We start from the raw sequence: 12,286 nt of genomic DNA on the forward strand, positions 1-12,286 counted from the left end.
TCCATATAATACTTTAAGCTCAAAATCATACCCCTCATTCAAACAAGTTCTTAATCATTTCTAATACTTCAAACACCTTAATTACACATTTGACAAGTCAAATATACCTTTAAAACCCAATAACTACTCAAATTTCATCAATTCCTTTAAAAACTCATTTTACTAATTCACCAATAATTCTCAATCTCTTAGTTTCTAATCACCCTTAAGCTTCTATACCAACCAAAGATTAAAACCCAATTCAAAGTCACAAGAATAACCAACTTAAAAGTTTTCTCACAGTAGCATGAAAGTTCACGGGGAAGAGGAGAATAGAATATGAAGATGAGTCTCTAGACTTTTCTTTTCCTTTTCTTTAATTCCCCACATGCTTGTTTACCTTAAAAATGAATTTTAAATTCCTTTCCTGCTAAAAGACCATTTTGCCCTTCTATTCTTCAATCTTTGATAATAAGTCCTAAACAAAAATTTCCAAATTAGTCCTTAAAGTTTTTAATTTATTCAATTTAAACCGTCAAATTTTAAATCCTTACACTTTAGTCGCTGACCCGATGTTTGGGGTATTACACTAGATATTCAAATGTTATATTTCACCATCATATGAGTATACAAAAAAGAAAATTTACAGTGAAAGGAACTGAATTGACTTATGAACTTCTAAATGTAGTTTTGATGTATATAGTACTTTTAAACTTTTGGAAAAATGATGAAATAAACAGAGTAAGTTTACAAGAATTCAATGAAGTAGTCGAATCAAAACAAAGTAGGTGTTAACCATGACTACAACATGACATTTAACCAAAACATTGCATTTGAACAAAGCATATCAATTAAGCACTTAACATATGCAATGAATTCTATGGCTAAGTTAATATGATAAATTGTAACAAATGAATGCATTTATCTTTATTCTAGTTGATTTATTCATTATTGATAGTCTACCAATACTCGAATCTGATCTCCTTACCAAATATTAATATGATACAAAATTAATATACATCTGAGAACAAATTTCAAATACACAATATTCCTCCGCCTAGTCAAGGCTAGAGTCTAAAATTACCCGTACATAAGCTTTATACATCCTATGATATGTCAATTGTACATATAATTCACTGATAATCAGATTCAATATAACATGTTTTCAATTATCAAAAATATCATTTACAATAAAAATATATATCTAACAACAAATTACTGGACAAGTTTTTAGCATGAATTTCAATTTCGAAACTTGGCAATTTATCGTATTATCATAATATTTACTAAAATAATCATATATCAGACATAATCCAAAATTGAAATAAGATACTATTTAAATATACCTTAACAGCTCAATTGCTAACTCAAAAGCATGAATTGAGCTAAAATAAACAATTCATCAATTCACATAACAATACTTACACATATCAAAATCGAATATATAATCATATTCATACAGACATGATTTCGATTTTACTATGTAAATCTGAACTTAAACTTACGATATTTATTGGATTGTCGGATTGCTTAATAACTTTATTTTTTTCTTTCTCCAAATAGATTCCATCCATTTATTTCCCAACCCTTAATCAAAGAATGAATGGTACCAATAGCTTAGGGTTTGAGTTTTCAAGAATCTAAGCTTACTTTTATTTGTTGTTCGCTAATTTTAGATGAATTGACATTTTCTTTATCTAAATCAATTAATGATCCCTCAATCATGATGAAAAATGGTCGAAGATAATAGAATTCTCTCTCTTCGCTTTTCAAATTCTATGGGTATAAAAATTGGAAGAGTATTGCTATTTTTCACCAATTTGTCTTATTGTCCTTGTTAATTTTTCACTATTCTAAAATGATTAATAATCAACATTTCTACCTAGTCAATTTGATTAAAATACTTAACAAATCTATTCAATTATACTTGACTCAAATTTTATTCAACTGTATGTAACACCCATTTCCCATATACATTTTCGTACACAAGTCACAAATGTCACATGATTTTTAATTGAAAAAACATTTCCTCTTTTGAAAACCAGTAAAATTTTGTTTCTATACATAAAACATTTTAATGTAATAATAATAAAACATTCATTAACTTTTAGTACATAAAATAGTCTTAAAGTTCTAACATATTAAATATTACAATCATCATAAGCCAAAATACTTTCCAGGACATTATCATAAATCTATTACATGTCATCTAATAATATCAAAAGTAGACATAGTTGTCATATAGTTACTGATGAGTCGGCCTTTGATTCACGATGTCAGCTGCACTCCTTACTCCGCTCATACTAATACTTACGCGTGAATTCAACACACGCTAAGTATTCACTTAGTGCGGCATAATAAAGTAAGTAAGGTATTTCAAAAACATGAGTAAACCAATATAATAATAAAATACAATTTATCTTATAAAATGCATAAAAGCATAAAATCTGACTTGATAAACCAAGTTTCCGTCAAGTAACCTGCTAAACATAATTTTGTATGCCTAGCATACATATAAATCAATATCTTCTAAAACATTCATTCACAGCCCAATGTATGACAAATGAAAATGCAAGCACACAACAACATGAAACTACCACTTTCGGAATAGTAATCCTGTAAAACTACCATCCTTGCACACAAAGTGACATAGTACACAAAGTACTACTCCAAGTACACAAAGTACTATTGCCATAGTACACAAAGTACTACTCCAAGTACACAAAGTACTCATGCCATAGTACACAAAGTACTACTCCAAGTACATAAAGTACTCTTATGAAAATGCAATAAGCATTTTCTAAATCGATAGATATCCATCTCACACCAAGTATGTCAAGTACATACATAGTGCTTAAGTACACAAAGTAATATTACAATACCATATTATTTATGGTATTATTATTGTACCTATAACTCTCCATGTACATACAATATGCTTTAAAATCCAAATCGCAGGTTAAACATTTATTACAAACCAATAATAATTAATAATTTGTATGAAACACAACCCTTCGTTTTAGGGCAGTTCATACCCTAAAACCATTCGTAAAAATCATTTTCATAAACTTTATGAAAATATTTCAAATTACGGTAAAACATACTTTTATAAAAATATTTGAGGTTGACTCATCGCAAGTCGTCCTCTTATCATATAAGTATATAATAAATGCACTCACCTGGTATGCCTTACTATTTTGCCTTAATGATGTTCGACTAATTTACTACTTTATCATTACCTTTCCGTTTGCTTGACAATCACACATACAAATATAATGTTAGTATACTTACTAACATTTATCCAAGGTAATAATACTCAAAAGTACTATTAATTTTGAATTCTAATAAAATTCATTCTAACTTAACATTTAAGACTGAATAGTATCGGTACCCCTCCTACAATATTGATACTTTTCTTCTATGGTACCGATACCCACTTCGGTATCGATACCATTATAGTATTTTGGAATTTCATTTTTGATTACGGTATTGATACCTTCCTCTTGGTATCGATATCTACACCTCATTATAGATATTTCTTTAAATCGGTATCGATATTATTCATCTGAATCCTATATTATCTTTCTATTTTCACCTTATAGTATCGGTACTGTTCTTCCTGTACCGATACCCTTGCCCAGATTTTACATATTTCACTTTGATTTTTACCCAAATTTCACCTAAATCTCTTACTCTTATCTCCTAACATACCATCAAACTCATTATCACTTGTCCAAACTAACTTACATCCATAAATCTCCTTATAACATCTCATTTCCTTCAAAGAACACTTAAAACTAAAAATTACACCAAAATTTCAAACATGTTTTCAATCACTTTTAAGGCTCAAAATCTCTTATTTACATCTTTGACAAGTCAAAAATGCTTTTAAAACTCTAATAACTGACTATATTTCATCAAATCACTTAAAAACTCATTTTTATTAAACCACTAATCTATTAGTTTTAATTACTCTTAAACTTTCCTTAAGTTTCTATATCACTCAAGGCTTCAAAATCAACCCAAAAACAAAAGGAAAAACCAACTTGAAGATATCTTACATTTGCTATGGAAGTACGGGGAAGAGAAGAAGAAAAAGAGTAGAGAATTAAATTTTTCCGCTTTATCCTTTTTCTACTATTCATTCCTTAATAAACATCTCTAATTTAAATGAATATTAAATTTATTTTCTTTTAAAAGTCCATAATACCCCTCCATTCTTTCATTCTTAACAACAAGTCTTAAACACAATTTTCTAAATCAATCCTTGTACTTTTCAATTTAGTCAACTTAACCCACCAAATTTAAAATCCTTTCACTATGGTCCCTGACCCAATGTTTGGGGTATTACATTGTATATGAAAAAAATTAAATTGAATTAAAATGATAAAATGAAACTCGTCAATTTAATTAACTAATAAAATTTTCACTCGATTCAATCTAACGGCCATTCTTACTCTATATACTCTCAGACTTTACTGCTAGCCTAAACTATTTTACTTCCTTAGTTGATTGCACCCATTTGCTAACTCAAGCATCGGAGCCCATTATAGTATTAAATTATGGTTAAAACGTAGCGTAACGGTTGTATCGTAATACTTTTCAAGGTCATCTCAATACTGTAAATCATAATATAAAAATGTACTAATTATTTTTAATAAATAAATTATGTTGTAACGTTTGCAACATCTATAACTATGACACCAACCGCAACCACGACCACAATTTAATAATATGATTGGAGGACATACGAGAGAATAAGTTTCGATGCTCCGTTTACCTAAAGAGTTGTGTTTCACCTGATCAATTAGTTTCTTGCAAACAAGACCTGTTGGTGTTCTATTTTTTGTCTGAAAGATTAATATGAACCTGGGATTGTGTAGCCGACATATATAGTTTGTAAATTCAACTTTGAATGGGGCTCTGATAATGTGAAGGAAACGACAGAGAATCACAACACATAAAAACAAAAAGGTTATTATCGATTCGTGTAATATTGTTATAATTAGACAATAAGAAAAATAAAAAGGTCTTTCTCGGATAAGTACTTCAAGATCTCACTTAGAATTGTCCCATTCATATAGTCAGATCTAGAGTACTTACCCTTCTTCCACTATCCCTACTATGATCTTCTCCTTTCAATCTCTTAAGCTTCGACGAAGATGACGACGGTGACCATAATGACAATGATAACTCACGCCCAGCGTCTTCTTCCTCCGAGCTTGGTCTCCTTTCTCCGTTCAGCGGCGTGAGGCGTAAAGATAGATCCAAGTCCAAGTTGCTATCCGATATCGGTCTTTTCATTGCCCTACGCTCTTGTTCACGGTTGAAATTTGTTTCGTCTTCTACTTTAGCTTGAGTAAAAGTACTCATGAGGCCTAATCTTGGCTGAGTCGAGAACGATTCATGGATACGAGATGATGAGAACTCATTCTTCGATTCATGGCCTTTGAGTTTAGTTAATGCATTGAAAGGGGAAGTGTCCATCCTGAAACCATAATTGATCCAATTATTACTACCGAAGATCCTGTCCGTCACTGTTCCATGCAATCCCGGTCGTTGTTCATCGATGAAACTCCTGCTTGTATAAGGATTACGAATCGAGAACTGTCGGCCATTCCAAGAAGCATCTCCGTATCTTGAAAAGAAGCAAACAATCTGCGTTTAAAGAACAATAGTATACGAGCATTTAAGACTGAAGATCGATTGTTAAACTTTAGTACCTGAAAGAATTAGAACTGTCTCCTTGGTGATGATGATGATTATAGCCTTGCAGCATGGGAAGTTGGTTGAGGTTATAAATATTTCCATCCCCACTTTCCACAAGATGCCTATGATCATTCATGGCTGCCATATGTAAAGGTAATGGATTAGAAAACGATCATTGATCGAAACCCTAATGAGAATCAAGGTAGAAAATTCGAAGCTACATGCGTACCTTGTCCTGAATCATTAACCTTCTTGCTTCTGTGCATCTGATGAAAAAGATTGTTAGAACCAAAACAAATCAAAGGGTGTCTCTGAATCTCTCCTATGAATCATATTAGCTAACCTACAAGTTTTAATTTAGTCAAATAATAACCTGGAGGTGGCTCTTGACATGAGCGATGCTAAGTCCTTTTATGTTCATCAATTGAAGAACTAACTTCGGGGTAGCTCCTGTATCGAAGTGAGAAGATAAGTTAAAAAAAAAAGAATTGCAGAGAAATCAAGATAAGACTAGAGATTGATGAGGTTCTCACTGTCTTGTCCGCCGAGTCTCTCGACGGCGTGAACGAAGCGAAGATGAAGGTCGGGTGTCCATCGGAGCCTCGGCGTCTTGGATCTAACATAAGGTCTTACGGATGGCTTCTTATCGTTCTCTTCCACCGTGCTGTTGCTCGAGCTTCCTCCATTTCCAGGCTTACTTTCGCCGTCGTTCTCTTCGCTTTCGCTCTCAGCCCCGACCGGAAGCTGGTTTTGTTTCGATGGGGTTGTTGTTGTCTTTGAACATTCGGTGCTGCTGTTTCTCTCCATCATGATGGCCAAGCTCAGCTTCGATTAATATCCAGAATCATAGCATGAAATTAAAGAAGAGATAAAGTATATATATACGCAGGTCGATATGATCATATGAAATTAAAGAAGATTTCTTGGTTGTTAACATGAACTTCGAGTTTTGATCTTCTTCTAAGAGAAATACAGAGAGAAAACTAACTGAAAGGAAGCACCGAGGAGGACTCGAAGCAAAACTATACAGATCTTTGAACAGATTGGAAAACCCTAGATCTTGACAGGGAAGACAAAGACAAACCTGTTTCTCTCTTTCTCTCTCTCGGGATTGGGACTAGTAAACTATATTATTTACTTAGTCTTATATCCTTATGGTAGACATACTAGTAATATATTTATATCATCCATGGATGCCCATGCAACACATGCATGCATGCATGGATGTTAAGTCATGCATAGAAGATACAAAAAGAATAGTTTTACATCAGATGCAATGAGTATGAACCATGAAACCAGGGACACTTTAGTAATTTTGAATGGAATTAGAGATTCGCATCGTACTATTTTAAGAAAATGTATCAGACATATTATTTTATCAATTTGGACCGTCGTTCGTCGGAATTAAAAATTGGACACTATTTACTTCAAATTGGACTTTGTTCTTATCAATTTTGTCCCTTGGCTAAATGGAAGAAAAGGATTTCGTAAGACTAACGATGGCGGCCTTGTTGACATTGTTCCCCGCCCAACCTATAAATTAAAAAACCTTTTTTCCCTCGTTTGTCCTATAATTCAAAAATAACAGTAAAAATGTTACTTACAGAGAAAATCTGGAAGAAATATATATAAAGGAAACGTATATTTTAAAACTTAATTGAATTAGGACACGTCATGTGTCACACATGCATGCATGCATTAAAGATTCGAACTGATATTAAACCTGTGAGTTGGGAGGATAATTAATTGAAGTATAGCGCACGAACAGATAATGGACAGTTGAAGGAGGAATGGGTCACGTTGAGGGTAGAGATGTTAATGGCATGTGATGCTAAGCTGTTGCCGATGCAGACCCAAACTCAGAAAAAAAGATTTAAGAAATTGGCTTTCCAACGGGAATCACGGGCTTTGCTCCTCCTCGGGCAACTCAATATCGGACCACTATATGCATATATAGCTAATAATGCAGCACCCCTTTCCATTGGTTCTCAATTTTATGTACCCAATTATATAGCCGAATATTTTCGAGGCCTAAAGTGAAAATTCAAAACTAGATTACTATAGAGCGAAAGTATATTTTATTATTTTAAATAATTAATTTATATTACATTAATAAATAGTAAAAAAATGATTAATTTATTATTTTTATTATTTTGTTAAGAAAACACCTTAAATACAACTAAGAAAATAATAAAAATATTGAATGTTAGTATATATGGATCTTAATTTTAAACAATAAATAAAAAAAATAAAGAATAGTGTATCATTTCTCATTAGATTAACATTGGAGAAAGTTAAGAGTTAAAGAATATTTGATAAACTAAAGAATGTGATTTGAAAAAAAAGAGAGAAAAATATGAGTGGATTTAATTCTAAACTAAATTAATTAATGAGAGAGATGGATAAATTAGAAATGGATGAGAAATTAAGAATTTTATTGAATTGAAAAAAAAAACAATAGAGGCATCAATTATAAAGGTAGAAAGTGAGATTCAGAAAATTAGGGACCTCAATTATAAAGGTGAAAAGCGGTACTGAAAAAATTAGGGGCGTCAATTATAAAAGTAAAATTTGAGATTAAAAAAATTATGGGCCTCAATTATGAAGGTAGAAAGTGGCAATTTTTTAAAAAAAAATTAGAGGCTTTAATTATAAAGGTAAAAAGTGAGATAAAAAAATAGGGCCCTCAATTATATAGGTAGAAAATAAGATTGAAAAAAATAAGGGGTCTTAATTATAAAGGTAAAAGTGAGATAAAAAATAGGGCCCTCAATTATATAGTAGAAAATAAGATTGAAAAAAATAAGGGGTCTTAATTATAAGGTAAAATTAGGGGTCACAATAAAAAGGTAGAAAGTGAGATTGAAAAAAATTTGGGGCTCAATTATAGAGGTAAAAAGTTGGATTGAAAAAAATTAGAAACCTCAATTAAAAAGATAAAAATAAGATTAACAGAATTAAAAACTTCAATTATAAAAATAAAAAATATTATTAAAAAAATTATATATCCTATAGAAAATTGGGCCGTAAGCAATCACTCAAAGTAACTCCCTTATTAGCCGACTCAGCCTAATTATATAATGGAAACATTTAAAATAAAGTTGCATAAAATATAGTGAAGGGTTTTGATAAAATAATTTAAAGTTTTAAGAATTAGAATTTAGATCAATTTATAATTATAGTTTAAATAATTTATAAATTAAAAAAATAATGAGAAGAATCAATATAGAATGAAACATTATGCTTTCCCCAAATTTATTATTCGGTGTTATAATAATTTATATAGGATTCTATATGAACTAGTCGATCAATAATTAAATATCATCATCAGCAACTAGTTAACCTAATGAGACGAGATATAGATTCCTTAAACAATATCAAAAATTTGAATTCTAATTTTCATGAATAGAACAAACAATACCTTATTTAGATTAATTGATAAATAGATCAAGCTTTAACACTAAACCTTAAACTTAAAAATTCTAACGTTCATCTAGTGTTCAAACTAGTGTTCGTTTACATGTTAATTTAGTGTTTGTTTATATTTTCTTGAATATGCTAATTTAGCGTTTATGAATATGTTCATTTAAAAGTTAAAAAGTGGTAATATCACGTAACTAGTGCTTAAAATTCTCAAGCTTCATAGTTTAAACTCCAAATTTCAAAATTTGTTCAATTTAATCTATACATTCATCAATATTTAAAATATAAAAAATAAAAAGTAAATGAGATTATAAACAAGTTTATTTTTTAACATAAATATATCGAACACATCTCTATTCACGAACATTTCATAGAACAGTCTGTTCATTTACACCCATAACTTTGAGGTGTTGTACTCTTTGGGTGTCTTCAGAGGTGATGGGGAGGTAGATCAATTGGTTAGGAGTTGGGACTTAGAATGGAACTTTTTCATTCTTCACACGCGTTATTGACATGGACGGGGTTGTTTTGCCGTTCCATTCATACTTCACAGGGATCTTGCCATGCCTTTGCCAACACATGAATTTATGGTTCAACTTTTCACAACCAATTTTCATTTTGTTTTTTTTTATGTCCTAATTTACAAAAATAATATATGTTGAAATAACAATACACACATGATCTCAAATGAAAAATAAAAATAAAAATTTTCTAAACATGACAGTCCCAAACAGCTAAACCTAGCTAAGACAACCTTTGCCCCACATCATGGGTGGTAATATTTCAACTTGCTACATGAAGCACGTGAAGCTCTTAGTTTCTACATCAACCATGCAAATTAAATAAAAATAATAATATTTGAAAAAAGTATTTTATATGTAAATTGTGTAAAATTTAATTTATATAATCTTTTTTTTAAGACTTAAAATTTAAAATTTAAAATTAAGATAAATAGAATTACGTAAACCACGTTTCACACTTCTAATGTATTAAATAATGTTGCATAAAATTTAAGTAGTATTTTACATAAACATATTTAAGGAACAATAACAGCTTTTTATAATACAGCCTGTATTTATTTTATTATTTATGTTTAGAGTTTATAACGAACCATCAATGATGATAATAATATATCAATAGAGGTTAAAAAATGAATGTAATAGAGTCTGTGAAAATATTGGACGTATCTCATTTTTTTTTATATTATAATGATAATAATATCATCTTCAAAATATATTTAAAATAAAATTTCATTTAAAATATTACGAGATTATCTTCTATTTATATTATTCAACAAAATTCAATGATGCACGAATCAAACAAGTTTATAGGTTAAGAGATTGTTGTTATTTATTTATTAAGTATATATATATATCTCAATGAAAAAGTATTACGTTATTTTTTCCCTTACCGTTAGTATTTGCTTATCATCATTTTATTATTGGTATATAGTATTATATAGTTTAAGTTTTGCATGAGAATTCGTGAGCCTATTAATGCGGATCTGTCGTTACTTGAGATTTGAGAATGAGTATGTCTGTCTTCTTCTGCAACTCTCTCCTATGTATATCTGTTTCTTTATATATATTTATATAGACAGACATGGCATGGCATATGATGATGATGACCATCATCAACTATATTCTTGCCCACCATATCATTTTTAAATAATTCAAACCAAGGAAATTCTGTCAAGTTAATTTCAAAGAAGCTTCACGACTAGCTCTTGAGTAATAATTTTCATAAATATTGATATTTATATTCTCAGACTAAGCTCTTAAATAAATTATTTTATTTGGTAGGTGGAACTATATATATTCGCCCATTTCTCATCTAAAAAAATTAATAAATTAATGCATGGTATAGTACTGGCAATATGCCATGCAAATTTATTAAACTCAAATGAAGATAGCATAGAATATAGAGTAGATAGACTGCTGTTTTCAACAAAGTCATGCTTAGTTTCATTTGCTTCATGCCCATTACCCTCACCATTGCAGTGGGACCAAAATATAAAAATATATATATTCTTTGGAAATTCCACATTAGTTTCCCTTTTCCTACTCATTTTTATTTATTTAATTGTTTTGAACGGGATTATTTTAGGTATAATGTTAAAAGAAATTAATGTATTAATATTTGATTAAATAATTATTTTTATTCATTTTTATTTGGAGTATTTTGATAACTGATATTTTATTTTAGGGTAAAAGTGCCCCTTACATTTAAGTAAATATTCATTTTGGTTAATATTCTTTTTTTATAATATTTTGACCTCCATTATTTCATTTGATAAAAAAACATCCCTATTATGAAGCGTTGATCCTTTTCTAACTAATGAACTCTATCCATGAATGGATTTTTTCCCGAAATAATGTTTGGGGTCAAATCATTTTGGTTAATATTCCTTTTTTATAATATTTTGACCTCCATTATTTCATTTGATAAAAAAACATCCCTATTATGAAGCGTTGATCCTTTTCTAACTAATGAACTCTATCCATGAATGGATTTTTTCCCGAAATAATGTTGGGGTCAAAATAATAAAAAAAATAAAGATTAAAATAACTATTTAATTAAATATCAAAAATATTTTTATATTATACTATTATTTTATTAAACTTTTTAAATTTAGGTATAGAATGATGATGAAATGAACAGTATTTTTTTTAGAGAAAAAAAAAGCAACACCAAAGCTCAACATTCTTTTAATATATAGTATTTTAGATTTTTTTTGGTCGTGGCATTAATATCATATATATATATATATATATATATATATATGGTTGCCTTTTATTGAGAAGTCAGCTTTGAAATAAGCTTCATTTCATTAATTGCAAATAGTAATATAATAATAAATTAGTCACTGTCGGGTGTGTTTACCTAATAATTCATAAGGTATGCAAATTTCTTCACCCAAAATATTTTTATTAATATATTCCTTTCACATATATACGTATGCATTGTTGGAAAAATCATATGGTGGTATACCAAGAAAATATAAATATAATTTTCGTCTTGAGGAATATAAACTGTCAAAATTTTATATTTGTATTTTTGTGGTTTCCATAAATTGTAGCATCTTGCCTATACTTTGGGTAGGATGATAAAATTATTCGAATTTGATAAATTTTGATCTGATTAATTTTATAAATATATATTTTCAAAAAAAAAA

The 12,286-nt window shown here is 29.5% G+C and overlaps 2 protein-coding genes across 3 annotated transcripts in view; both read right to left on the reverse strand.

Moving 5' to 3' along the window:
* Positions 1–1,185: 1,185 nt before the first annotated feature.
* The window catches only part of LOC120151026 (UPF0098 protein CPn_0877/CP_0992/CPj0877/CpB0906), a 32,180-nt gene continuing 21,079 nt past the window's right edge, over positions 1,186–12,286 (reverse strand). For both annotated transcript variants that reach the window (XM_039163582.1, XM_039163581.1), the window contains 2 exons: positions 2,986–2,991; positions 1,186–1,197 (listed from right to left, as the gene is read on the reverse strand). The gene's annotated coding sequence lies outside the window, so the exon portion shown is untranslated. The remainder of the gene's footprint in view (positions 1,198–2,985; positions 2,992–12,286) is intronic.
* On the reverse strand, positions 4,880–6,787 carry LOC120151024 (two-component response regulator ARR18-like). Its single transcript, XM_039163579.1, has 5 exons — positions 6,222–6,787; positions 6,062–6,138; positions 5,918–5,954; positions 5,703–5,826; positions 4,880–5,617 (listed from the first exon to the last, which is right to left on the reverse strand). The coding sequence occupies exons 1-5, from the start codon at positions 6,496–6,498 to the stop codon at positions 5,056–5,058; spliced, it is 1,077 nt and encodes a 358-aa protein (XP_039019510.1). The 5' UTR covers positions 6,499–6,787; the 3' UTR covers positions 4,880–5,055.

The sequence above is a fragment of the Hibiscus syriacus genome, unplaced genomic scaffold (assembly GCF_006381635.1).
Source record: "Hibiscus syriacus cultivar Baekdansim isolate YM2019G1 unplaced genomic scaffold, ASM638163v2 tig00111027_pilon, whole genome shotgun sequence".
Lineage (NCBI taxonomy): Eukaryota > Viridiplantae > Streptophyta > Magnoliopsida > Malvales > Malvaceae > Hibiscus > Hibiscus syriacus.

Coding starts and splice junctions, on each gene's coding strand:
- LOC120151024 (XM_039163579.1), bottom strand. CDS start 6,498: ATGATGGAGAGAAACAGCAGCACCGAATGTTCAAAGACAACAACAACC. Junction 5,955..6,061: donor ATGTCAAGAGCCACCTCCAG/GTTATTATTTGA, acceptor CTTTTTCATCAG/ATGCACAGAAGCAAGAAGGT. Junction 5,618..5,702: donor GACAGTTCTAATTCTTTCAG/GTACTAAAGTTT, acceptor CTTCTTTTCAAG/ATACGGAGATGCTTCTTGGA.